We start from the raw sequence: 25,590 nt of genomic DNA on the forward strand, positions 1-25,590 counted from the left end.
GAAAAACAACTTAAACATCGCTGCCGTCTCACAACATTTTCCTGCGGGAGTGTGGCTGCGATGGTGGCAGGACGCTGCAAGGTCCAAAGATTTACTACGCTTTAACATGTGATAGGTACTGTCTATGAAAAAGAAAGTAGAGAGATGGCGAAGATATTTGCTGATAAGTAGATAAGTAGTGTTCTTGATGTAGCCTTGTCGTTTTTTTGTAATGATTTTGTCAGTCGGGCCACATTCACTGTGTACAGTAGCTGGGGTCAGGCCACGCATTCAATGCATAGTAGCCCATTTTTTCTCATAACATGAGCTGGGTTGCGCTAGATACAGCCCTCCTCACGGGAGGTGAGAAGTGCGCACAGTCACAATCTTCCGGTCACAAGAAAGCTAGAATATCACAGAATACAAGTCTTATATACGTTTACTTCATCACCAGCTCCTGAGGAGAGCAAAAGTACAAATTCTGAAGCGTCTCAAGTTAGGTTACACTGTAGCGTAGCACAAAATTGGAAGCTGCATTCATGAAAACGTCTCACAGCATTTAATAGTTGTAATGCAGAGTGAAGGGTTCATGAAGTGTATGAATGCATTTCTTTCTCAAATATGTTCTTAATGTGTCAGAATCTTATTTAAAGTATCAATACCTGACCACTTTCTGGTAACTAGCAATGGAGCACTGTGAGGTAGGCCATGTGAAAAAGCATGAAATGTTAGGGCGCCTTTAGTTACATCTCAGTTATTTGATTTTTGCCTGCAACTGTGTGCATAGGAAGGACAAAATGAATAGCTTGTTATCAATGTTATATTCAAATTTCTGTTGAAAGAAAGGCTATGAGACAGATATTTTGATTGAACAACTTACTTGCAGAAACCAGAGGTAACTATGGGGTGGCAAAATGGTTAAAATTTTCTTTATTCATATATTCATGAACTTTAAGGGTGGTCTTCAGTTTGAACACACCTGATTTCTGAGGAAGCCCTTTGTACACAGACAGTTGTAACCAATGATCTCTGGTGTGTTTACAGGAGGACAACCTTGGTTACAAGATGCTGCAGGCCATGGGCTGGACAGAAGGGAAGGGTCTTGGAGCTAATGAAGAAGGTATCACTGCACCTGTCAACAAGTAAGGAAGATATACATGGTACCTTCAGTCCACATTAGTATGGATATATATCCATTTTCTAAAGGCTCTTTAACTAAAACAATTTCAGGTACAGGTAAAATGGTTGTTTAGGAACAGGTGCAAACTTGTGGGAAATTATAAAAACATGATGATTATTATGTATATATTTGTATATATATATGTATATGTATATGTATAGATGTAAAGATGAATGTATGTAATACTATGTATATATATACAGACTATTATACAATGTCTGAATCCAAGAATGTAATTATTGTACTGTACAGTATTGGACTTTCATCCTTGTCAATCATGCCATTGAAACCCATGCTTGACTTGAAAAATAGGCCCTCACAAAAATGGGATGCTCTTAGGAAATCTATGTCTGATGTTGCAAGTAATGTTTGTGTGTGTGTGTGTGTGTGTGTGTGTGTGTGTGAATAGTTGTTAATCAATTTCCACCCTTTAGCAACTTAATTCTTCTATTGCATTGACCCCAAAATTGGGCTAAGGGCACAAGGGCTATTAGCCTGAGTACAAGCCTTATTAGCTTTCGTCCGCTCCTCAGGATCCGCTACCAAAGGCTCAGTTACAAGGGCTATACTATAGAAATAGAGAAAGTTACTGCCCTATACACTATAAAGGTGTGAAAAGAATGTTAACTAAGATTTTTGATTCTGCACAGGGGTCAACAGGCTATAGAAAATGCTGGGTTAGGAGTGGACAAACCATCAGAACTTTCGAAAGAAGACGATGAGTATGACGCCTTCCGCAAACGCATGATGTTAGCCTACAGATTCAGACCAAACCCTTTGGTGAGTATTGACATGTTTGGACCTTGCATTCAGTTTTACTATTTATGGAGAGCATTGTTTGTTTACTTTGTTTGTTTGAACCTTTATTTCTTCATTAGAAGCTCAAATCGGATTGCAGGTGACATTGCCACTGTGTCCACCACCATTTCGATGTCCATATTTTGCACTTAGGAAAATCATTGGTTAAGTGTGTTTTTTTTATTCTTTTAAATCTTCTGACTTTCTCAAATAACCACTGGACAATGTGTATGCTTCATCTCCAATCCATTGTGAATAGGGACACCAACATGGCAGTCATACCTGCCTACTTAATTCAATTCGATATACATGTACGAAGAAAGTGAAAACACTCATAGACTATAGCTCAATACAGACATGTATGGTACTATAATTATCATATACTCACTATAAAATCCTGTCAGATATACCTTTTTTTGCAGTTTTCTCATTCTTTTCAGTTGTATTGGCCACACTGATTTTTTTCTTAGTTGACAGGATCCTTGTACTTACATGTTGTAATGTGAAAAGAAGTTGGATGAAATCTTGTTCCACACAACTAGCTTATAAAATGCAGATTCTTTGCAAGTACATTACTTAATTCCAGAGGGTTAGGGTTTCGTTGGGAAGGCAGACTGGTGAAAGTCTGCCTGGCACTCCACTATATGTATTGTCTTGTTGCAATTTTTGATAAAGAATAACAGGACTGAGTTGCTGACAAGACCACTGATATTCACCATACGTTATTCACTTGGAACCATAGTATCACAAGAGAAACAGAGATGAACTAGTCTGAGTGTTACTCTTCACCACCCTATCAAATATTTGGGAAAATGTTATGAGCTACCAGAACCAAGAAATTGTGGCAATTCAAATCTATTATCACTTCTTTATGTTGCAAAAACTTTAATGATTTACATGTAGATAAAAGACAACAGATCAGTAATGTCAAAGCATCTGGCCAACATTTTTCATGGCTATTGCATGTGCATAGTATAGTATTAGTACATTTTGTACATAGTGCTATCATCATAATGCATCATGATACATGTACTATGGCACAAAGTCCCAGCAAGTACACTTTACCTTTCGACTATTCCAAGATCAGGGTGCCGTTTTTTCAAGTTTCACATTTTTCCACTTTCAGTACAGAAAATTGTACTACTGTAACAAGTGATACTATACATGGCACTTTTTTCAAAGTTTTGGATAGCGACAAGCGGTTTAAAAGGTTTTGCTCTTTAGCAGACTTTTAGTATTGTATACTATTAGCATGCAGTATACATACAGTACAGAAAAAAACTCTACTTCTAATTCTATTGTATTTCTACAAATTTTTAGATGGGTTAACAGAAATAAAAGGAGGGGACAAAGTTTGTTTGTTTGTTTGTTTGTTTGTTTTGCATACCCAGTGAACCGCCTCAAGGCGTCTAACACACCAGGTTTGTACTGAAGAGTATAATATTTTATACAAGCTGCATATCAGGACAGATCTATTTTGATCCACTCACACCAGGAAGAACCCCAGGCAGCTACTCTTAACGACTTTACATTGAGTTCATTGGCACCCATAGCTTTTATAGTCCTATTTATAAACCATTTTATACTGGTATACGGACACTTCACAATATCTCGGTCAAATAGAAAATGCAGCCGTTACTATAGTATAAGCCATCGTCCACATTAACCCCAAGTACAAGCAATATAAAAACACTTATTTTGTGTTACATTATGAATATACCATGTATAACATTCAAAATGGCCAGTTCTATCACTATTTTTTTCCAGTTCCAGAAGTTATCATAGTGTGTCAAATTGCATTTTTGATCACGAGTGATGCTAACTGCGCTCTAGGAAAGACAGTTGTCAGCAAGTCATATTACAAATTACTTGGCATTTTCGAAGAAGCATAAGATAGACTTTATGTTCATTTCTGGCATTAGATTGGTCATTGTACAACGTTTTGGACATCTATCTACCAAAAAACTTCAGGAAGGTCTGGGAAATAATTGTATTTGTATAAAGTGTTTAGTAAATATTTTATTCAAGAGAATGTGATAAATACAAACTTTAAGTAAGAATATTAATGCTATAACGATGCAGGATGCCATTGGTGCACCCTGGTCTTGAAATAGCTCTTCAGTTAGCTTCTCCCTACGGCATATTATGATGAATGAATATGTTGTTGATCTGATCCAGAAGACCTAGAACAATATGATTAATAGAGAAGGATTTTCTCTGAGACATTTAAATTATGATATTCTCAACCTATCAACTGAGACTCCTGTGTGTTTTCTTACAGAATAACCCCCGGCGGCCATACTACTAAACCTGATGAAGAGGAAATTTTGGTATAGGGACATCCACTATACATCAACTACAGGTGGAGATGCATGGAACAGACTGCAGGATCCGAATACATACATACAGGATCTGGAATAAAGGAGATTTAAGAAATGACTAGTATGACATACTGCAAGTCTTTGTCAAAATATGCCATGATGAAATGTTGAATCCTTTTGATCTCATTCTACATGAACTGACAAGTTGAATGGATGAAATAATGTGAAAATTTTAGACTTGTTTGGCTATATATAGCTACATGAACAAAGTAGTACCTCGTGGGGAGAGTTATTTACCTTCGCCAAGAAGGTTGTATTTTCAGTAGCATTTGTGTATTTTGTGTATGATTATGTGGATGTGTGGCCTGGATGTATTGTATTGATATTTGCATTGTAGTATGTGGGTAGGTTTGGGCCAACCCTAGTGGCCAACCCTTATTATGCAATTTAGATTCTGATTTGTATGATTACCATTTCATTATATGAAACATCACTTAAGCTACATGTATCCACATATCAAAAACAAGTTGTATACAGGTTTGGCTGTATATCCCTTTGTATTTTGACCGCTAGCTGTAAGGCCCCTGAGGACAGGGCTTCCAGCAGGGGAATATTTGCCCAAGTTTGCATTTGAGTCTTTATCATGCATTATAGCAGATTTTCAAACTTTCCTCATTGATTTTATTATGGAAATTAGGTGGCCCAAAAGCTGATCATTTTGAGATTTCATACATACCTACCGACATACCAATTATGAAGTCAATCCATCCAGGCATTCTCGACTTATTGTGTCCACTAACAAACACACAGAACCATGCTCGGTAAAACAGAACCTTCATGGCGAAGGTAATGAATCTTTGTAAGGGAAACAGAAATGCTTCCAGTGTCCAAATTAAAGTTTGGATTGATCTTTGAGTGATATTTTTATCACACATAACAACTAATGTAACAAGGCTAGAATTGCTTAGCATTTTCTGTGACATATCAGATAAACAAAAATTGTGTAGCATTTTTTTTAGCACCAGGATCTCATCTCTATTATACTGTACTGTAAATTCAAACAAGTCGATCATACAACACATCTATTAGGATAAGGGTAAGACACTGGGTGTAGATGAATATGTAGTTCTGTTTGACAATGTATGTATGGTGTAAAGTGCTCTTTGTAGACATGTAAACAAGATGTAGGCTATATGTGTATGGGTATATAGGTTGTTATTAAAGATTGACTTACATTGATGCATGTAACACCGGAGTGATGAACTGAATCTGAAGAAGTACTGTCTTCATACTACTGACACCCATGTATACAGTGGAGACAGATTTAGTTTTACATGTTGTAAACTACAAGGCTCAAAAAGTGTGTCAGAGTCTGTAGTAGTCCTAAGTCCTTCGTAGTCCTTCATTCTAGACTGTGTTGTAAATCCAGAATAATACAAGAAATGAAATTTGATTAGACTATTGTTTTGTGCTATGTTGCTGGTTTTGTTGTTACAGTATTTCAGCAAAGGTGATAGAACAGATGACCATGTTAACCTATAAATTACATGTGTATTCTCAGTCCAATGGTACTTCGAAGACCAGTGTACTGTTACAGTAGTAGATGTTACCTTCACCAGGACAGCATCAAAGCTACACCATAGTCATACATCATCATCATCCTCTACATTTTAATTCAGTTACATTTGTCTCAGTCTAGCTCCATGCTTTACATGTTGCAGAACAACGTGCTTTCTGTTTCAGTTGTGATTTAAATTGGTCTGGTGGCAACATACAAGATATAATTGACGATGATTGTAAACAGTTGACAGTGGAGACGATGCCATTTCCCATGCAGATATTGATATCATACATCAGGCCAAAAGTGCTGTCTTTGAAAAAGATCATATTCAGGGCAATAAAATTTGATGACATCACCCATATATACCATATGGTCAAACAGAATCAGATTTAGAATTCTTTTATGCCCAGCTTTCAATAGTCAGGACAACTACAGTTCTTTCTCAATTCATTAATGAGAAAACAATGAAATGTCAAATTGCCTACATGTATTTAGCCAGGGTGGAAACCTTAAGTTTTGGTCACTGTTTTTTTCAATGTTACATGGGAATATAGTATTGAGGCTGGTCTAAACATAGACTTGTTGCATACTTTAAGGGGTGCAACAGTTACACTGGATCTGACATCTCCTCGGTGCATTGATTTCCATTTACATTGCAAAATGATGCCATCTGTATGTCATGTGTCTACGTTTGTAAACTTTAAGGTGGGCTGAGCTTTAAATTTATAAACTGAAAAGATCTTACCATAAGTGTAATGTCATCAGTGAATGACTTGCCAAACTGCTTTCCTCGAGATATGGAAAGACACACTGAACTAGACTGCAAAAGTTCATGCACTACTATCTTATTATAAGTTCTTGAACATTTACAGAATACAAACTGAAAGAATAAGTTAGAGTACCCGAAGGTTGTTTCAATGATTTTTGCTGTTCCAGAAAAAAGAGACTGATTGAACCTGCATACCCACACACACTATTTGTCTTGTGACTTGTTACCCTTTTATCACCCTAATGTATGTATTTTCTTAGGGTCTTGATCTGGCTCTTTCAGGTACATGTAATAAGTTCATGAACTGAACTAATGAAAAGCCTCAGTTTGTAACCACCACAATTTATATTCTTGTAAAATCACAAGATTTCTAAGGGTCTCTAGACCTTGATTGCAAGTTAACCTTTTGTTGACAGTAAGAATTTTTACATCTTTGTCTCTTGCTGAACAATCATATAATTGGCCCCCATGCATTTTTATATGTATGTCAAACCATTTTGTCTTAAGTTTGGAATAAAATTTGTGGACTTCAAATCAAAATAAAGATGTTGTGTCATATCTTTTGTGTGCAGTCATCTTGCTGTCATTTGGCAAATTAATTTGTCCTAACTTTAAGTTCTAATTAAATTATATAGGATGAATTGATTGGAGGATGATTGATGATTGGTAAATGGATGATTGATAGTCAGTAAATTGGTGATTGGTAAATAGAAAAATGCAACATGACATGGCATTATGACTGTCCGCTATGACTTGTCGTTTGTTGGCCTGAGCATCAAGTCGGCAACAGGATGTGGAAACTAGATGGCACCTTCATGACTTGTTATAATGTGACAAGAGACTGACGTCATAAGATGTCTTCGTCCTCACTGATGGTTAGCTCACTGATGTTCAATTTCAGGGTTCTACAGAGATCTTCCTTTTACAGATTCTGGACAATAATAAACAACTTTCTCTTGCATTAATATTGGCTCCTTCTTTACATGGTTGTAGTTTTGATCCCCCAGAAGTTGCTAAGCCATCAGCCTGTTCATAATCCCTTCGGTTCATTACAACTGTTGCTCTTTAATTCTCAGCAGAAATAGCTGTTTTCCCTGCCAAAGATCAGACAGTGCTTTCTTCTCTTAATTTGTGATGATGTTGCTAGGTGGTAATTTGGCCTTGATTATGTCTGCTGTCCTCTTGTGTTTACACTGTCCTCCTTTACAATTCTACAGGCCTGTTCCAATCTGCAGATCATCTGTGGGAATCTTTGGAACTCTGACTGCAGAGTTGAGTCCCTTATCCAGTAGTTGTTTTACTGTCACACAGGGTTCTTTATCAGATAAATAGACTACCCACTTGTCTAAATATATTTCTTTCCCTATAGGGTAAAGGGGAAACGTATTGTTTTTGCTGGTGTGTTCTTCTTTCTTCTTCTGTCAAAAGAAAACAAGTAGCAGAAACTTATATTTCCCTTACGGTAAATGGACTCAGCATGCAATGTTGAATTTCTTAAACACTGTTCTTGAGTTGAGCCCTTGACGTGAACAAGAAGGCAGGGTATAGTGATGACAGCTTGCCTTAGGACTGCCACCACTCCCTCCACCATCAGCAGGCAGGAGGCAGAACAGATCCGACGTCCTGTCCAAGTTGGATGGCCGCATTCCTTGGCCAAACCAGTATGCAATGCAAATTCTGGAACACCTTCACCGACACAAAGAGCCAGGTGCAGTTCGTCCGCCCGAGGCCGAGGCCGTTGACCGATCACTCAAGCTATCTAGATACCAAAAACCATGACCATCCGTCAACCCCTTCTTGAGTTATTCTCTTAAAAAGTCTGAAACATAACCTGCTCCTGCATTTCCAAAAAAGTAGCTAGGTGGCCCAAACCTACACAACATACTCTCCTTCCCAAGAGATATCTACAACTAAAAACTGATGAGCATAGCATGTCTAGAACACGAGATCTTAAAACAGGAAGTTCAGCTGCAGTACCATAGCATGCCGCTAGGGGGCCGAAAATCTAATCATTTTGAGGTCTCAGAAAGACCTACTCACATACCTAGTATCAAGACAATCCATTCAGGCATTCTTGAGATATCGTGTTCACAGAAGAAAGGAAGGACACACACACAAATGCTGAAGTTCAAAGTAATAATATGTAATAAGAATAATGTATTACTCCAAAAACATTTGTCCTATAGCTTGGATATTGACAGGCTTTAGTCCACAAATACTCTACCATGATCCTACATTTTGCTCCGGGGTACATAACATTCACCACAAGACAGCATTTATTTGCAAAGATCTTACCACCAATCAAGAAGCAATTCAATGTTAAAGCCAGCCTATGACAGAGATGGATGTTCTTAAAGTGCGGCTCTTGAACTTAATGCAAAGCTTTGGACTGTCTTAGCTCCAATACTGGGAAAGTAAGTGGTTATCAATACTGAAAATGGTTGACCTTCTTGCATACAAGTGACAATCTGTGCATAGCAGTTTCCACACCTGTCCAACAGAATATACATGTACATGTATATGTCAGTACCAGAAAAATCTAACAGGTTTCATTTCTGGTTTCTTAATTCCTACATAAGTCAAAATTTCATCCTCGAATGAAGCCAGTGACGGAATGTACGTCCTTCGGGTTGCTTCTGCAGAGATTGTGTCTTTGGCAGTTTCTGAAATAGAATGTAAGAGACTATTGCTTAGGGGCAGATGATAATACATGTACTACATTGTCTGATTAAACATTGGAGTATGTCAGCTTGAGAGACAAGTTCATTCAAGGCCACTGTTTTTACCATGCAAACATCAGTAAAAGTGATATTCATCATGTGCTAGAGATTTGTAAAACATGATTTAAAATGGCTGACTCATGGCAAAAGATGTTAAAAGATCAAACAGTCCTATTGCCCCAATGGATTTACAACATGGCCTCAATATTCTTATACTTATAATGTACAATGTATGTATTTTGTACACATTTTCAATTATGTCAATGTCATGCAGAAATTCAACAAAATTGAAACTTCGAAAGAAGGCTCATTCCGGGTGATGTGAATTTTAAAAATCTATTATTTAGAATGCTATAAGCTCAGAACTCTGGTAAAACTGGTCGAATTTGGTTTACTTGCAGTTACCAAAATGTTGTTCAACAGAAAATACAGTCAAAACTGCCCCAAGAAGACCACTCAAGGGACCGATAGAAAGTGGACAGGTGGTCACTGTAGACAGGATTCTTAATCATTCCGTTACTGAGAAAAAATGTCTTGGAAACCACTATCACATTGTATTGGTCAGGTGGTCCTTATGTAGAGGTGGTCACTTGCACAGGTTTGACTGTAAATTTTGTGGTGCATATCAGAAATTTCAAAAGGCATGACAAGGCAAGGAATATAACTTAACTTTGTTATGCGTACATATTAGCATCTATGGCAGACTTGTTGTACAAAAAGAAATCAACTGCTGCAAACATTTTAACAAACCTTCATTCTGTGTGTATTCTGCTACTAAACTTAAGTACATCTTGTAATTATAACCGATATGAATGGTATTTTGTGCCAAACCGCTACCTCAGCAGGAAAAAGGTTAACAATTACAAGAACTTACCATTGTAAGCCTCGGGGACGATCCCGTCCTCTCTAGCCGTCTCCTCAGGTGGGATGGGGATGATGCGTCCCGTCCGTGTGGACACTCTCACCTTCTCTCCATCCTCTGTAAACCTCCACTCTACTTCTGCAGGCTCACTAGCAGGGGAGCAAAAGAGTGATCATTTGTGAGGAAGTCAGAACCATGGGATTAGAGTTAGGTGAAAAAAAGAGTGATACTCAAACCAGTTGAGTTCACCGAAGAGCTAATCCTACACTGGTCCTGACGGAGGACATAGAAGACCCTAGCCGTTTTTGACAAGGACAATGAACAGTGGACCATGATGAAATGTTCAGTCTGAAGGACTGCAACCTTTTCCAGTAGCATGTTTGTCAGGTAAGCGACATCGGACAGAATTCAGCCCGGCTCTGAAGATAGAGTCATCTAACCATGCACGCTACGGTCAAGGTCTTTTGACTTAGAGACGTCTTCTTTAAAAAAAATGTAACTTGCAAATGACTAAATCAATTCTTATTTAACCCTTCATGAAAAAAAGAGAAAACCTTTTACACTTAACAATGTCAAGAAGTATATACATGTACATGTAATACAGGGTTCAAAACTCATTTTGAGGAATTGGTACACTGGTGCACCTAACCTAAAACTGTGCGTAGGTACATGGAAAACATTTTGGGTGCACAATATAAACAAAAGTAGTAGAATGTCAGCAAAACCTACTTAGAAACCTTACAGTCTCTCTTCAGATCTTGAACCTGAAATTCTATGGCTAACTTTAACAAAATTTCTAACAAGACAGCAAAGCTTTAATTATCATTTCTGACACTAAAATGTCAAGAATTTCCTGTCAAGTAGTACATGTACCTAACCTACACAAATATTTAGGCACCCACGGTCAAAAACAAGAGTTCGTAGACCTACTAATATGGCTGTAATAAGCATAATCCAATTCAAATTATGGTCTTCTCCACTAAAATTACATACACAATGTATATAGTATGCAGAATACCATGTATACATTTCATCATAAATTATGCAAATGACTTGCACAATTACATAATCTATACATAGTGATGTAAACCTTCAACTAACTTGCACAAAATGCAAAATGTAATTGCCACCATCTACCACAAAGGAATTATGTAAATTCCACATCAATTATGCAAATTATTGCATAATTGGTATCTGTAGATGTTCCACCTGCCATAAATTACATGTCACATGTATTTAAGTCCTATTATAGAAAACACTGCAAATATAGATTTTCCTCATTAATTATGCAAATCAAGTCCAAATTTGCAAACCATTGTGTACGTCTCCGTCTAAGCTACCTGCATACTGAATATCATGGAAATCCGTAGTTCGCCACTGCAGTTCCAGAGCAAGCTGTTAGGGATCCCAAACCTACACCACTTCTTCCTTACACCATCTACCACCAAAAAATCAAGACCATAGCAACGGCCAGGACAAATGATACAAAAACATACCAGGGGTCCCTAAATCGACACTGACCTTCGTCTTCCCATGACCTACCCACATACCAAATATCATAGTATTAGCCATCCCGAGGTTCTTGAGTTATGCTGACTACAAAACACAAACACACACAGACAGGCCCAAAAGTTTTGGCCCAAAACTATACCTCCATTATTCATGTCTGTAATTATGTGCACAGCTCCAATTTGTATTCCAGCCTGTAATTACATATTTAGAACTGATGAAAGGCCAAATGTCTTTCAATGGACAATCCAGAGACATCTTAAAGTACAGTACTTTACATTGACAGTTTATTCCAATTATGCAGAAAGTAACTGGAAATATTTGGGACTAATTCTGACTCAACTCATCAACTCATTGTCTTCAACGACTTCTGAAGGGGAAAATGTTGCGACACTTAGAAATATAATAGAAAATGATGTAATTTTTTCAAGAAGTCCGTTGTGTCCAGATAAATTCTTGACACAACTTGGCCAAGCTATCAGTTCACACTTATCTGTTTATGCTTCACTAGATAAGCACAACTTGCAAGAGAAGAAGAGACCTCACTTGTCTGAAGGATCAATCAGTGCAACTTCCCGGTACATCAGTGGACCTTCACTTCTCACCATCTGCCCTGGGTAGTCTTTAGCTGGGTTCTTCCCGATGTATCTGTAATGCTAGATACATATTTAAGATAATGGCTTTCAACAATTGACTGTTTCAATAGCAATAAGTTAAAAATGGCATTTGTTTAGTATCTATGGGAAGAGACATAATGGTGATTATGCTTTCATTATGTTCTGGAAAAACTGAGGTCATAGTCTATACTTGAGATAAATGTCCCTGGCTGAGTAAACTGAAACATGTCAAAGCCTATTTATTACATTGTATAATGTCTAAGAAAACATCTTTTGATCTATCAAAACTAGCCCTGTCTTGACTTTGCTTAACTTGTCTGTTTCTATACCGCTATGCCCCTGCTGCATTGATACACTACATTTTTCTATTTGAGCATAGAGTCAATTCAAAGTCAACGCAAGGCTTTTTACTTTTAGATGATTTAAGCATTTTTTGGGTAAATTCCAATTCTTCCTGACTGTTGTGTAAAGTTCAGTCTTTCATAAGGTCTTAAGATAATACATCTATTTGTATAATAAGAGTGTCTCAGTTCAGGTCTTTTATACATTCTTGTCAATGTTGAGTATGAAAATATGGTTACACATGAAGGTGTACATGTATAGGAGAAGTTAAGTCTAGACTAGAGACTTACACAGTTGAGTCCTTCCACCACGACCCAGTTCCTCTCCCTGATGATTTGAACAACTTTTCCCTGTTTCCCTTCGTCACGACCTCTTAGGATCTGGACCTGGGAAAATACATACAAGAAGGCAATTCAAACACATGAGACTCTCCTGCGTGTGTAAAATACTGGTACAGTGTAGCTCAAAAGCACAACATTCATGTCAGTGCTTCCACATGACAAAAGAGCCACCTAGAGTCTGCTTATGCTACTGCATTACAAAGAGATTCAATGTCAGACTAGGTATACCATTTTCGACTACAATTACCGTGGCAATACGCACTTACTTCTCTGGTAGTATACAGGCACCACAGTAAATAAAAATAGCCTTTTTGGCTATCTATTTCTGTGTTGATGTAAATCTGTTGATTTCACAGTCATTTATTCAAGAGCATACATGTACAGTACTAGAGTAGGTGATATGATTGACATATATGAATGATATGAGTGCTTAGAGGGACACAACACGCCATTCAATAGACCATATATATGCATGTATGTATGTATGTATGTATGTATGTATGTATGTATGTATGTATGTATGAACGTACGTACGTACATACATACATACCTACATATATGCAGAACACAAGTTGTCATTGTATGTCCACCTGTCCCTTGATCCCTAATCTTAATTACAGTTATCTGCAATATGGCCTACTTTGGAATGTTCAATAACGTAATATCACGCTGCAAACACTGTACCTGTTCTGTTGTACCTCCCCAGAACATATGAATTATGATGGTATAAGCCTGAATGTCAGGATAGATGTTCAAACCCAAAATCATTTTTTGGTTTACTCAATCTAGCTCATTCTGGTAGGTCCAAAATACTATAGACAAGAAAAACTGTACCAAAAATCCCACTGAATACTTACAATGTCTCCCTTCTTCACCATCCAGTTCTCATCCTTGATTGGTTCTACCCAGACCCTTTTCCTTGGTCTGTTGGGGTTGTTTGCCATCTTGTGCCCGAGGGACCCCGGTTTGTTCATGCCGTATCTGATGTACTTAGGCACGTATTCCGCCTCCTCTTTAGTCCAGGTACGAGCCGCCATGGCCAGGAGTTGGGTCAGCCGTGGCATTGTCAAAATCAATTATCCAGATGACCGTGCAATATGAAGGCTAAGTCAATGATCCTATAATAAAAAAAGTCAAATTAATGCAAAACAAGTACTAATAAAGTATATTCTTAATCTTAAGCGACCTTGAAACTTCAAGTTGAGATATTGCCAGCAAAAACCGTTCGGATGTCTGTGATCATATTTGGCACACTTTTGCACCTTAAGTAGTTCTATTGACTGAATGCAAAGAAATCGAAGTTCAAGGTTGCTTAAGGTAGCATAACACAGTATTTCTCTGCGACCCCCGTGTTCATAGTAGTTTGGATATAAAGTAGAACGTAACAGAATTTGACAAAGCCGTAGATATTCTTCTGTGCACATCAGCGAGGCACTACCCTGGGAGACCAGACACCGTATATCCGCGCGCCACCGAGCACCGCACGCGCGCCCAATCTTTCCCGGCCCGCCCTCCCGCTGCCCCCGAAGACCAACCCAAGCTCCGCTAGCCGGCACAAACTGTGGTAAATGGTAGAGGAACACATCAGTTTTGAGACTGTATGAGCGGGATTACGATGTTTGTTTCGCGCGGGGTCAATTTTTGCCTGGATATGATTACTGCCAACTGCTGTGCATCTGCTACAGTATGATGACCTCTGGCGGTCAAATAAAGTGGCTTTTAAAAGAGAATGAGCAGTCAAACTCTATCTAATTTTCACATATTTTGTAGATTGCACCCTAAAGTCAAACATATTCGATTCTTGTAATTTCCTTGTGAACCTTGATATAAAATTTGTGGTGTCGAACCTTCTCACTTCGGGGTCCTTAACCATGTAAATCTCCATATACATACTTATAGGCGAAATACTGTGTGTTCTGCCATGCCCCCCTCCCATGCTCAGTGAACACGTTACCTCAAGATCAGACACTACAGCAACTCTACGAGATCTCCTTCAGTCTACAGAGAGTTAAATCTTTACAGACCACAGGCTCTTAGCTACAAAATGTACTGAGCTTTCGAAGCACTGGCACAAGGAATACCGTAAAAAACAAAACACAACCTTTGACAGTGTTTCACCAGGAGGCCGCCATGTTTCTGTATCTGTTTGGTAAGTGGAAGAGTACATTTTATGAACTGACAGGTAGAGTGTTTATTAACTTTTTATTAAAAAAAACATACAAACAAAATATTAACAATGTCTAAGACTGTATATTATATATAAATTATATATACTTTATGTATTAATTTACTAAGGATTTAGTAACATTTTACATCTGCTGGAGAAATAATTTAACTAAAAATCATCCCCATTGTAGAAACTCGTTGTACTGTTCCAGAGTTCAAAGGTTGTACCAAAGGTGACTTTTGAATGTCCAGATTTTCCCTGTACTTTGCTCTTTGCTCCCACCGACAGCTCACAGAAACATCCTCCACCATGTCTATGTCGTCTGCCACCGGTGTGTTCTTAATCTCTCTCCTGTCGATCCCGATCCTGTGGGTGGTGAACCACTCGGGGTTGATCGGCGGGAACCCATGGGGGATCGTGGCGGCAGGATACGCCTCCCTACTCGGTATCCCGGCCGTCACCTACTTCGTTATCCGGGAGAAACGGGTGAAGAAGGACCCCTGGTTTTACGGTAAGATCCGTTTGGCAATGACCTTGTGTCGAACGTAGCCATGTTTATTGCCAAATTGTCTTTGTGGCGCAAAATCCGGTTAACTATACACAAATCTATGTTTTATTCAGCACAGTAACGTTACTGGATAAAAACAAACATGGCTCTCTTCTGCATAATACGACAAGTAAGTAAAACTCGAAGTCGTACTGTCAAAGTTAGAGACCTCTGTTATATGATTTTTTAAATTCATGAAGTCACCAATGCAGTATTTTTATGTGGCTTTCAAGAGCGATTTCATACCTACAAATTATGTTCTATAAATGCATGTAATTACATTGAATGTTTGCTCTAACTAGATTTTACGCTTTTATGCATCAAAGACCACAAAGAGTACAGCATGTTTGTCAAAGCTGTTGCTTGGTACATGCATGTACATCTACCAGGGTTTGAACAACCAACCCAAATACCAGGTAACGTTATAGATTAGGTCTAACAAGCATTTGGCGTAATCGCCGAATGCTAAAAAAAATTGAGTTTGGAACTTTGGGCTTTTGAAAACTTTTTGAAAAGGTACCATTACACCAGCATGTGTAACTGTTTGATTTGATTTGATTTTATTTGACTGTAGGAAAGTACAGCCAGGACTACCCAACTAGCCGAAGGCTATTACAAAGGGTTAGCCCTGGGAACAGTATATTCAAAGTTCAATACAAACTTTCACAAAGTGCGCATGTGTCAAACACACACATAGCGGCGGACACAGAACACAAAGTAAAACAAGAGTTCCGCGACCTCATATCTCCATGAACAATTCTATTTATGCAAATGACATACACATCTACATAATATATGCTTAATCATAAACACCTTTATCTTACTTACACATGTTGCAATATTGACAGTCCTACAATTTTCCAATTTGATGAATTCCTGTGTTTCTGCATTAATTATGCAAATGAGGAATTTATTTGCATAATTGGTACCTGTTGATGCTCAACTTTCCATAAACTACATATGTTACATGTATTTGAGTCTTATAATGGAAAACACTGCAAATATAGATTTTCCTCATTAGCTATGCAAATTAAGTCCCAGTTAGCATAATTTGCACTTCATTATGTAAATCTCTGTCTAAGCTACCTGCATACTAAATATCACGGATATCCGTCGTTCCTTTGTTCAGTTATTCTCCTTAGAAGGTTTTCACGATGACGCCCCTGCAGTTCCAGAGCAAGCTGCTAGGGGGCCCAAACCTACACTACTTTTTCATTACGTCACAAGCTATCTGCCACCCAAAAATCAAGACCACAGCACGTCCAGGTCAAAAGATACAAAAATTGAAGTTCTGCTGCAGTACCAAGGTCACATACCAGGGGGCCCAAAATTGACCCTGACCTTCGGCTTCACAACACCCGCCCACATACCAAATATCATTGTAATCCATCGAGAGGTTCTTGAGTTATGCTGACTACAAGAGTCCGGAAACACAAGAGTCCGGAAACACAACACAAACACACACACACACAGACACGCCAAAAACAATATCTCCATTTTTCATGGAGATAATTACATCGAAGAAACAAAATTAACAAAAACCATCACAAGACTGAAGCGCATATGGAAGTATAACACTTCTAAACACATTTGAGTATTGACTATTGAGTATTTTCGGTTTTCTACCTGGCTGCTAAAGTATAAAGTTTTATCCAGATATTTTAACTATTAATATGTTTCTTATATTATTATAGCTGGGTGTGATCAGTGTTCATCAATGTTTCTGATGTCATAGGTCATTCAGCACTGGTTTCATATTAGAATTCTCCCACCTTATAGTTATACTAAGTTACAGGTACATTTGCCATCGGAGCACCTAAGGAACCTACATGTATCGTTCAGGGGCGAGATTTACACCGGGCTACATGTAGGAAGTAACACAGTTTTATATCCACAGTGTTCACAGTTTTCGCCTTCTCCTCTGTGGTGGATCTGGTCCTGTGTTTGGAGATGGATGGCATGATATCAGGCTTTACTGAATTCTACATGAAGGAGGTACAAAGAAAATATTTTACTGTGTTTTTTCAATCTATATCACAGCAATTAATCCTTGAACCATTTATCTTTTCCTCGTAATATTCTTCTACATACAGTATGTACATATATATGTCTACTCTCATGTAACTGCCACAAACCAGATAACAACAATTTTTTCTAAATGTGAATTTTATTGGTAACTATGAGGTCTTTTGTAATTTTTTGATACACAATCGTCGCCACAGTGCACATTATGTCCTTGACCAAGTCTATGCTGGTTTGACTACTAAAACTGAAAACACTGTGCTTCTCCCTAGGGTGAACCTTACCTAGGCACAGCCTATGGTATCATGATCTCCTACTGGGATGCTACTGCGCACTACTCCATGTACCTCATGATGGTGGCTGCCATTGCATGGAAGTAAGTATACAATTTGCAGATTAGGCCACGCCAATTTAATTTGTTGCTTCTAGGAATAGCCTGTCCTGTTTTTCCCATTTAAAAAAAAAATTGGGTCACTATTCCCATTCACAAATTTTAACTCCCAATTTTACTATTTGTTCAGTTGTAAAACTCAATAGTCACCAAAATAGATAATATAAAGGCCTGAATATACCTAAAAAGTGTGGTCATATTGATCATATGTTATAATTTTTCATTTATTAAAACTATTTCTCAGTATCAATCCATATATTAGATGGCAAAAGGTAATTTTGTTACTGAAATTATAGTACTAGATCAAAGAAAGGGGTGCATTGCATAAAATGAGCCATACAAAGCTGAAATTTGAATAATCCTAAGATTATTCTTTATGTTATGTAAACCCTTATCTTCACCCCAGACTATTTGCAAAAAATTTCATTTTTTTTTCGCCCTGTCGTTAAAATTTTTTTCTGAAAAAATACGAGAAGCAACAAATTAAATTGGTGTAGCCTTAAAAGCCACCACAAGGCTCAAACTACTCACCTGCATTTCGTAGAAGAAAAAAAATATTGCAAGAAACTTTTTTTAAACTTGTAATTTGCAGGCTAACAAAATAAAGGATCCTCATTGTCATTTGGTCAGAATGTAACATTAACTGGGCAGAAAATGATGGTTTAGCTGCAAAGAGAGAGAATAGTTGGCCCACCCAATAACAATGAGAATCCTTGTTCTTGTCTCCCACAGTGAGCAGTACCGGGAGGTGGGCCTGTACTGGGTGGGATCACTTCTCCACAGTATGATTGTCTTCATGCCAGGAACATTCATAGGTGAGACCATACAGTCATAAAACACATTCTTGTTCTGGGCCATACAGTCCCTTAGCCTGGGTGCCATCCTAATTTCTACCGGGGCTCCTACACTCGCTCGCCCCGGTAGAAATTAGGATGGCACCCAGGCTAACAGTCCCTTTCTGCAGAGTCTATGGACAATAGTCCTCTAATTTGGTGGAACTGGTTTGAAGAGAACTAACTATCCATGAAAGGCTATGGGAGAGATGGACAGACAGAGAGACAGAGAGAGACAGACAGAGAGATGCCAGTATATGGGTTGGAAACTTACACTGAACAGAGAAACAGAACCTATGGTAACCCTAATTATAAGCATGACCTCTGAACTCTCAAAGGTCACTGTTGATGTTGATTGCGCCAGATTACAATTACTCACCATCAAGCATGCAGTGGGCCAATCAGTATGGAGGAGGACCTCTAGCTGGGCAATTTATTGTAATGAGGCTAAGATTCCTTGAAGCAACAGAAGGGAGAAAAATACAAAAGCTGTCAAGCTTTAGTACCAACATATCAGAAAATACAATCATGTTTCCACAACCCTAACAGACTCTATCTAATATACGCCAAAAAGCAATTACTCAAACAACTGGATATGATTTTGGAAACGGTCAGACGTTTCAAGTAGCATCCACTACTTTTCGTCAGTGACTGTGAGCAAGATCAGTTGAACAGCAGGTTTATAACCATGAACTATGAATTGATATGCAAATAAGGAGAAGACAAATTTTTAGATAGTCCAATAGAAAGCAAATTAGACAATTCAAGACAAGGTTGAAGTAAAGGGGACAATAGCTCCTATTGTTTTAATATAGGAGCTAAAGCTGGTTTGCCCCCAAGGCTATGTCCCAAGTGCCAGACAGTTCCACCCTTAGCCCTCCTTTCCTGTTGAGGGTTGGATTGTATATCCTCTCATATATTGCCTCCCTTACTCCACGTTCGAACCAGCGGGGTTCGCGGTCAAGGATATCAGTGGATTCGAGATTGAACGAGTGCCCCTGGTTGTGTTTTAGGTGGTGGAAAATGGCCGAGGAGTAGCGGTTAGCGCAATGTTCTTTGTACCTTTCATTAAGTGATCGGCTGGTCTCTCCGATATAAGTGTTGTTGCAGTTGGGTTCTTCACATTTGAGTCTGTGGGATCACTTCTCCACAGTATGATTGTCTTCATGCCAGGAACCAGCTTTAGCTCCTATATTAAAACAATAGGAGCTATTGTCCCCTTTACTTCAACCTTGTCTTGAATTGTCTAATTTGCTTTCTATTGGACTATCTAAAAATTTGTCTTCTCCTTAATATTTGCATATCAATTCATAGTTCGTGGTTATAAACCTGCTGTTCAACTGATCTTGCTCACAGTCACTGACGAAAAGTAGTGGATGCAACTTGAAACGTCTGACCGTTTCCAAAATCATATCCAGTTGTTTGAGTAATTGCTTTTTGGCGTATCTTATTACCTGGATGTCTAATCTTCATCGATCTATCTAATATTGACTCATGTCCAATGCATTTAACCTTGAAGTTCATGGATAGCAGTCTATGCTTCTGGAGTCATGGTACATAGAGTGCTTGTGATTAACAGTTGGCATTGGCCTTGACTGTAACATTACATTTTTTCAGATATTGAACAGAAATATAAGCTACCAAAATTATAGTGGATATCAGAATGGTATTACTTTTTTCTCCAACTCATCTATTGATAGATATTTTGCTTGATGATGATTGACAGGCAAGTTTGCCAACGAGATCCGTCCGGCCATCCTGCTGAACATACCATACGTGGTGGTGCCTGTGGTAGCAGGGGTCAAGTACCTACAGAGTAGACCGGACAGCCAGGCTCTTTCAAAAGAGGTATTACAAGAAAAAAACTGTATTGTCAACCTGTACATCTGCTGTGTTCAAAAATATTAAATGTATTTTAAAATTGAAAAACACAACGAATAAAGGTCCTAGCATTACCGCTTGGTTACTTTGACTGAAGGCCATGTTAAAGACCTACATTTGTTTACAAGTTCAATATAAATAATGTAATTGGCTTGTTCTTCAAAACTGTAGCCCATTATCTATTTTTTCTAATGAATTTGAATTTTGAATTGCTGATCCTTCTTACCTTCCAGGTAAAAAAGGTACAGGGGACCAGTCTGTTGAAGAGACCCCTGGATGTTCTGCTGATGTTGTTCTTGTTGGTGTCCATAGGGATTTCTGTCATAAGAGGCTTGGTAAGTTTTTATGTGTGTGTGTGTATGTATGTGTGTGTGTTTGTGTGTTTCTGCAATTTCCAATGCAATGTAGGCACATTGCAACATTAGGATCCTTGTACTAAGCAACATAGCATATATCATAAAGATCCATCCACAATTTATGCTGTTCACAAACACACAGACACACATGCATCCGAAAACATATTTTTAACCTTGGTAAAGGTAATAGGTATTGTGCATTTTGTATACTTAGTCTATATAACTGTATTGAATATGTGTATCTAATGTACTGAATGTTATAGACAGCTTGCACTTTTTACAGACCAACTATTACTAATCACAATCATGCTAGTAAAACTCGTCGTAGTATGTTTTCAGACTAAGGAAAAACAGATTGCATATCTGAGGAAAGTTTCTCCAAATGTGGCAAGCAAAATTTCTGACAACTTTTGGGTTGTGGATTTTGGTCCTTGCCTGGCGTCCTGGAAGTCAGCCCTGATTTTGTGTCCTCATTTAACTACTGCCTTTTATCAAGACTGCCACATTTTTAAAATCAATGGTAATTTAAGATCTTCTAATGCAACATCAGTAATCCCAGAGAGATACACACTTCAAGGTCTTCAAGACATTCTTGAGAAGGCCTCCATGACACTGTTTGTTTATGTGTCAGTAGAATGACATTTTTACAAACTTGCAGGCTGTCTTAGACTGTCCCTGGGAGGTGACTAAGATGTACGCCAAGGAGTATGAGCCTTACCTGGAGGATAGGACAGCATATCCAGTTATACAGGTGACCATTATGGATTATCTATTTTGAATTGAAATAAAAACTTGCTATATATACATGCTGCCCTTATGCTCAAAGTTTTGATGCTTCTATATAATCTGTGGTACAGGTCCAAAACACTACCTGTCAGTGAAAAGCCACTCAACAAGTACAAAATGTAACGCTACTTCACTTAAATCTGGGAGTTTTCCGATAAGAGTTAATTGACACCGCAATCTGGCAAAACAATAAACCATCCTTTTTTTCTGTTATATGTCGATATCATAGATTGCCTTTGTCACTTATGCTGTGCATATTATATTTTGTCTTTAGTTCTGCTGATACTGTGATATTGCAATTTGAAACTATCGTCTGTCACACTGAGAACGACCGTGCTCTTGGACGGGGGTAACATTTTTCCGAGAGAAGATTAATCATGATTATCTTGCCCCTAGTTACCCTTTATACAGCAGCTATTGATCTAAAGTGATTCAAGATTGCTTCCACTTTCTCCCCACTGCTACAGATGTTAGTATACCTGTTCTACTTTGTCCCATACTACCTGGCAGCCATGTATGGTCTGGTCCAGCCGGGCTGTGGGTGGATGTCTGACTGGGCACTATTGTTTGCCGGAGCAGCAGCACAGGTAACAGACTGGGGTTTGATACTTAGATACGAGGGCTGTTCAATAAAGATTTCACATAGCCCCCATCTAGTTTTTATATCATACCATACTACCTCCTCGGGCTAATTCCAACAAAAAGAAAACTACACTCCTCCTAACATAAGAAAGGCTTTTCAAGCGAGTGTTTCACCTCCTCAACCAACAGGCAGCTGGCGGTCTGTCATCGAGCCACAACATCTATGTGTGTCAGCACATCTATTCATCACTAGACAGGGAAGAATAGGCAATAAACAGGATAGTGATATGTAATTGGTTGTAGTTCTTCTTCTCGTACAACACTTCAACTCAGAGGTCACAAACATGATATTTGTTGTGCAAGAAAACTTACTGAAAGTTAATTTTTTACATAGTTTTACAGAGTATAATTTGTTGTTCCAGGCTCAGTTCTCCCACATTGGCTCATCCTTCCACGGACGGACGCGATTCACCCGCAGGGTTCCTGAGGCCACCAGCCTGGAATTCTGGGTAATCAACCTCCTGCTGGCCATTGTACCTCAGATCCTGGCATATCGTTGTGTCAAGTACCCAGCATTCTTTACAAGAGGCAGGAACCAAGCTGTGAATGGGGTGAAAGAATCCCCTTCAAAAAAGAAGCAATAGGCATATGGTTGTAGTAAACAGGAACACTTATGTCCCTGTAGAGGCCTTTTAAAACATGTTTGCATGAAATTTCCAACTTAAGACGCTTTTTCACATGCTCAAACTTATCAGAAAGTGGTTAGATTTTTGTTAATCAAATTTTGGTAATTCACAGGAAAGTACACTTCTGAAATCTGTGACAATTGCATGACCATCATGTTTTCTGTAATTCATGATAATTTTAATGGCAAAACCTACAAAGAATAATCTTTTAAAAAACACACCAAACTATGACAGTACTTGCCATAAACTCCAAGTGGAACACTATGTACACATGCTTTCTGCACCGTGATAACTGGGGTGTTTCATTTGTTTACTTGTAACTTTTACGATTTGTCCTATCTGGTTCTTGCCAGCTGATTTTACATGAAACATTGTTTTAATCTCAGGAACTGTTGAGTGAGGTAATTTACTTTGTTGCCAAAACAAAAAGCAAAGGTTATGGTAAATACAATGTAAATGTTGAGTTTTCTGTTGCAAATACATGAATGTAACATCTACTCTCATAATACAGCCATGTTTATGGCAAGTTGTCAGATGATACCAATGTAGCAAAGGAGCAACACATCATTTATTCCCAGTTAACGTCCATGTTAGAGATTACCTTTGCCACTTGTGCTGTGTGTTTTTTATTGACTCTAGTCCTGTAAAATAATAACAGAATTTTGTGCAAAGAATGGGCTTGTGCTCAGAAGAGGGTTACAAAAGCCACAAAAGGAAGATACTGACATGTAACGTTACCTCTTTACAGCAGCTATTGTCTTTTTTTATGGCTGGTAGAGAATACTCAAATTAAAAAGAGGATATAAAAGAATCACAGTCATGAACAGAGTCCTGTACTGTTGAGAATTTCAGGTATCATCTGTGTTCTGTGGTGGTACATGTATGTTCTTCCCACTCTAGAGGCTCTCACCTGTTCTGACAAAGGACCATAAATTTTTGTCCCCATATATAGAATCCATGGTTATCAAGGCTTTCTCAAGGATGTTTTAAACACCTTAATATCTGAGGTTTAACATCACATATCTCGGAATTGGCTGATGCTGTATTCAGTAGATCTCTTTGAATCCATTAGTTACTGCCTCGGAGGGTGTGGTAGACTTCTGTAGTAGTAGTAGTAGACTACACTTCATTTCATTTTACACTCAGAAAAAAGCAGCAGTCTACCAGAATAGTAGATGTCAACAGATGTTGCCAAGCATGTCATGAAGCCAGGATGTATATATCATATCGTGCTGTCCAAATTAAAGGCAATTTCCATACCGCCATCACTACTACGTGTACTTCGACGCAAACATTACAAAATATGATTAAGTAAAATTGTATCATATTAAACTTGGAAGGATCGTCTCCACACACACACACACACACACAAACGGATTCAGAAAAATCATACTCCATGACAAAACATCACTGCTTTTGAGTGTCTCCGTTTTCTGCACGCAAAAGAAGTCCGCCAGTCGTCGCTGCTGTACCTTCGCCAGGGTACGTATTTCAAGTCGCGTGTCCCGTGAATTAAAAAGAGGGACATACGCTGAAGTATGACGTGTCTTTTGGTAGGTCAGACATGACGTATTCTATGTCGCATGTGACGGGGATCTAATAATCACTGCCGACAATTTATAGCCACATACTTTTCTGTCCCACTGAATGAAAAAGTAAGACTTAGTGTGACGTCATTAATATACGTCCCCTGTTGGCTACTAGTCACTGGCTTTTCAGTTTGTAGTCACAAATCATTAACTAGGTTAACGATACAAGGAAGTCATACGTACGCAAAAAAATAGTCATTGCCAGTGGTATACATCAGTGTGACGTGCCATAAGAGATCGAATGTCACACGTGACGTGAATTAAGTAAAAACGTCACGTATTTTGCAAAAACGTCATGTATTTTGTCACCGTATTTTTAAACAGATATATTGCCATACTGGGTGGATGTCGTGACCTGAGGAACCGTCAAAATCTCGCTCCACCAGGCACAGTAGACGCCGATGACGAAGCCTAGAGAAACTAGTTGGCTCTACGCACCACGTGCAAAAGGATGAGCTAGCGGCTTTCTGTGATACTGCAGTGCAAATTCCAGTTTTGATATCTCGTGTTATGGACATCATGCTGTGGTCACGATTTTTGGTTGGCAAACTTGGCATAGAGCTCTTATGGTCGGAAAGGAATAAGTTTGGGCCCTCTAGCAGTCTTTGGAACTGCAGGGGGCGTTCCAGTTGCAGACTTTGAAACGGAATAAGTAAAGGAGGGATGAATGAATTTTTATGATTTTTTTACCTGAAGATGACAAAGACCAATGTAAGGGTATGCTAATTATACAAAATACATTATGATTTGC

At 38.4% G+C, this 25,590-nt stretch overlaps 3 protein-coding genes across 5 annotated transcripts in view; 2 read left to right on the forward strand and 1 right to left on the reverse strand.

Moving 5' to 3' along the window:
- Positions 1-7,166, forward strand: part of LOC136427485 (SURP and G-patch domain-containing protein 1-like) — a 96,934-nt gene extending 89,768 nt beyond the window's left edge. For all 3 annotated transcript variants that reach the window (XM_066416365.1, XM_066416367.1, XM_066416366.1), the window contains exons 12-14: positions 1,024-1,121; positions 1,810-1,939; positions 4,239-7,166. In XM_066416365.1, coding sequence (XP_066272462.1) covers positions 1,024-1,121; positions 1,810-1,939; positions 4,239-4,265 — 255 coding nt within the window. In that variant the 3' untranslated portion in view covers positions 4,266-7,166. The remainder of the gene's footprint in view (positions 1-1,023; positions 1,122-1,809; positions 1,940-4,238) is intronic.
- A 1,844-nt stretch (positions 7,167-9,010) lies between these two features.
- LOC136427493 (large ribosomal subunit protein uL24m-like) lies at positions 9,011-15,171 on the reverse strand. The gene is made up of 6 exons (XM_066416377.1): positions 15,101-15,171; positions 13,857-14,117; positions 12,949-13,044; positions 12,246-12,355; positions 10,203-10,339; positions 9,011-9,271 (listed from the first exon to the last, which is right to left on the reverse strand). The coding sequence occupies exons 2-6, from the start codon at positions 14,061-14,063 to the stop codon at positions 9,132-9,134; spliced, it is 690 nt and encodes a 229-aa protein (XP_066272474.1). The 5' UTR covers positions 14,064-14,117; positions 15,101-15,171; the 3' UTR covers positions 9,011-9,131.
- A 198-nt stretch (positions 15,172-15,369) lies between these two features.
- LOC136427494 (transmembrane 6 superfamily member 1-like) lies at positions 15,370-24,515 on the forward strand. Its single transcript, XM_066416378.1, has 9 exons — positions 15,370-15,677; positions 17,611-17,708; positions 18,008-18,111; positions 18,859-18,941; positions 20,686-20,807; positions 21,074-21,175; positions 21,855-21,947; positions 22,450-22,569; positions 22,987-24,515. Exons 1-9 carry the CDS (start codon positions 15,410-15,412, stop codon positions 23,206-23,208), a joined length of 1,212 nt encoding a protein of 403 aa, XP_066272475.1. The 5' UTR covers positions 15,370-15,409; the 3' UTR covers positions 23,209-24,515.
- The last annotated feature ends 1,075 nt before the right edge of the window (positions 24,516-25,590 follow it).

The sequence above is a fragment of the Branchiostoma lanceolatum genome, chromosome 2 (assembly GCF_035083965.1).
Source record: "Branchiostoma lanceolatum isolate klBraLanc5 chromosome 2, klBraLanc5.hap2, whole genome shotgun sequence".
In the NCBI taxonomy this organism is placed as follows: domain Eukaryota; kingdom Metazoa; phylum Chordata; class Leptocardii; order Amphioxiformes; family Branchiostomatidae; genus Branchiostoma; species Branchiostoma lanceolatum.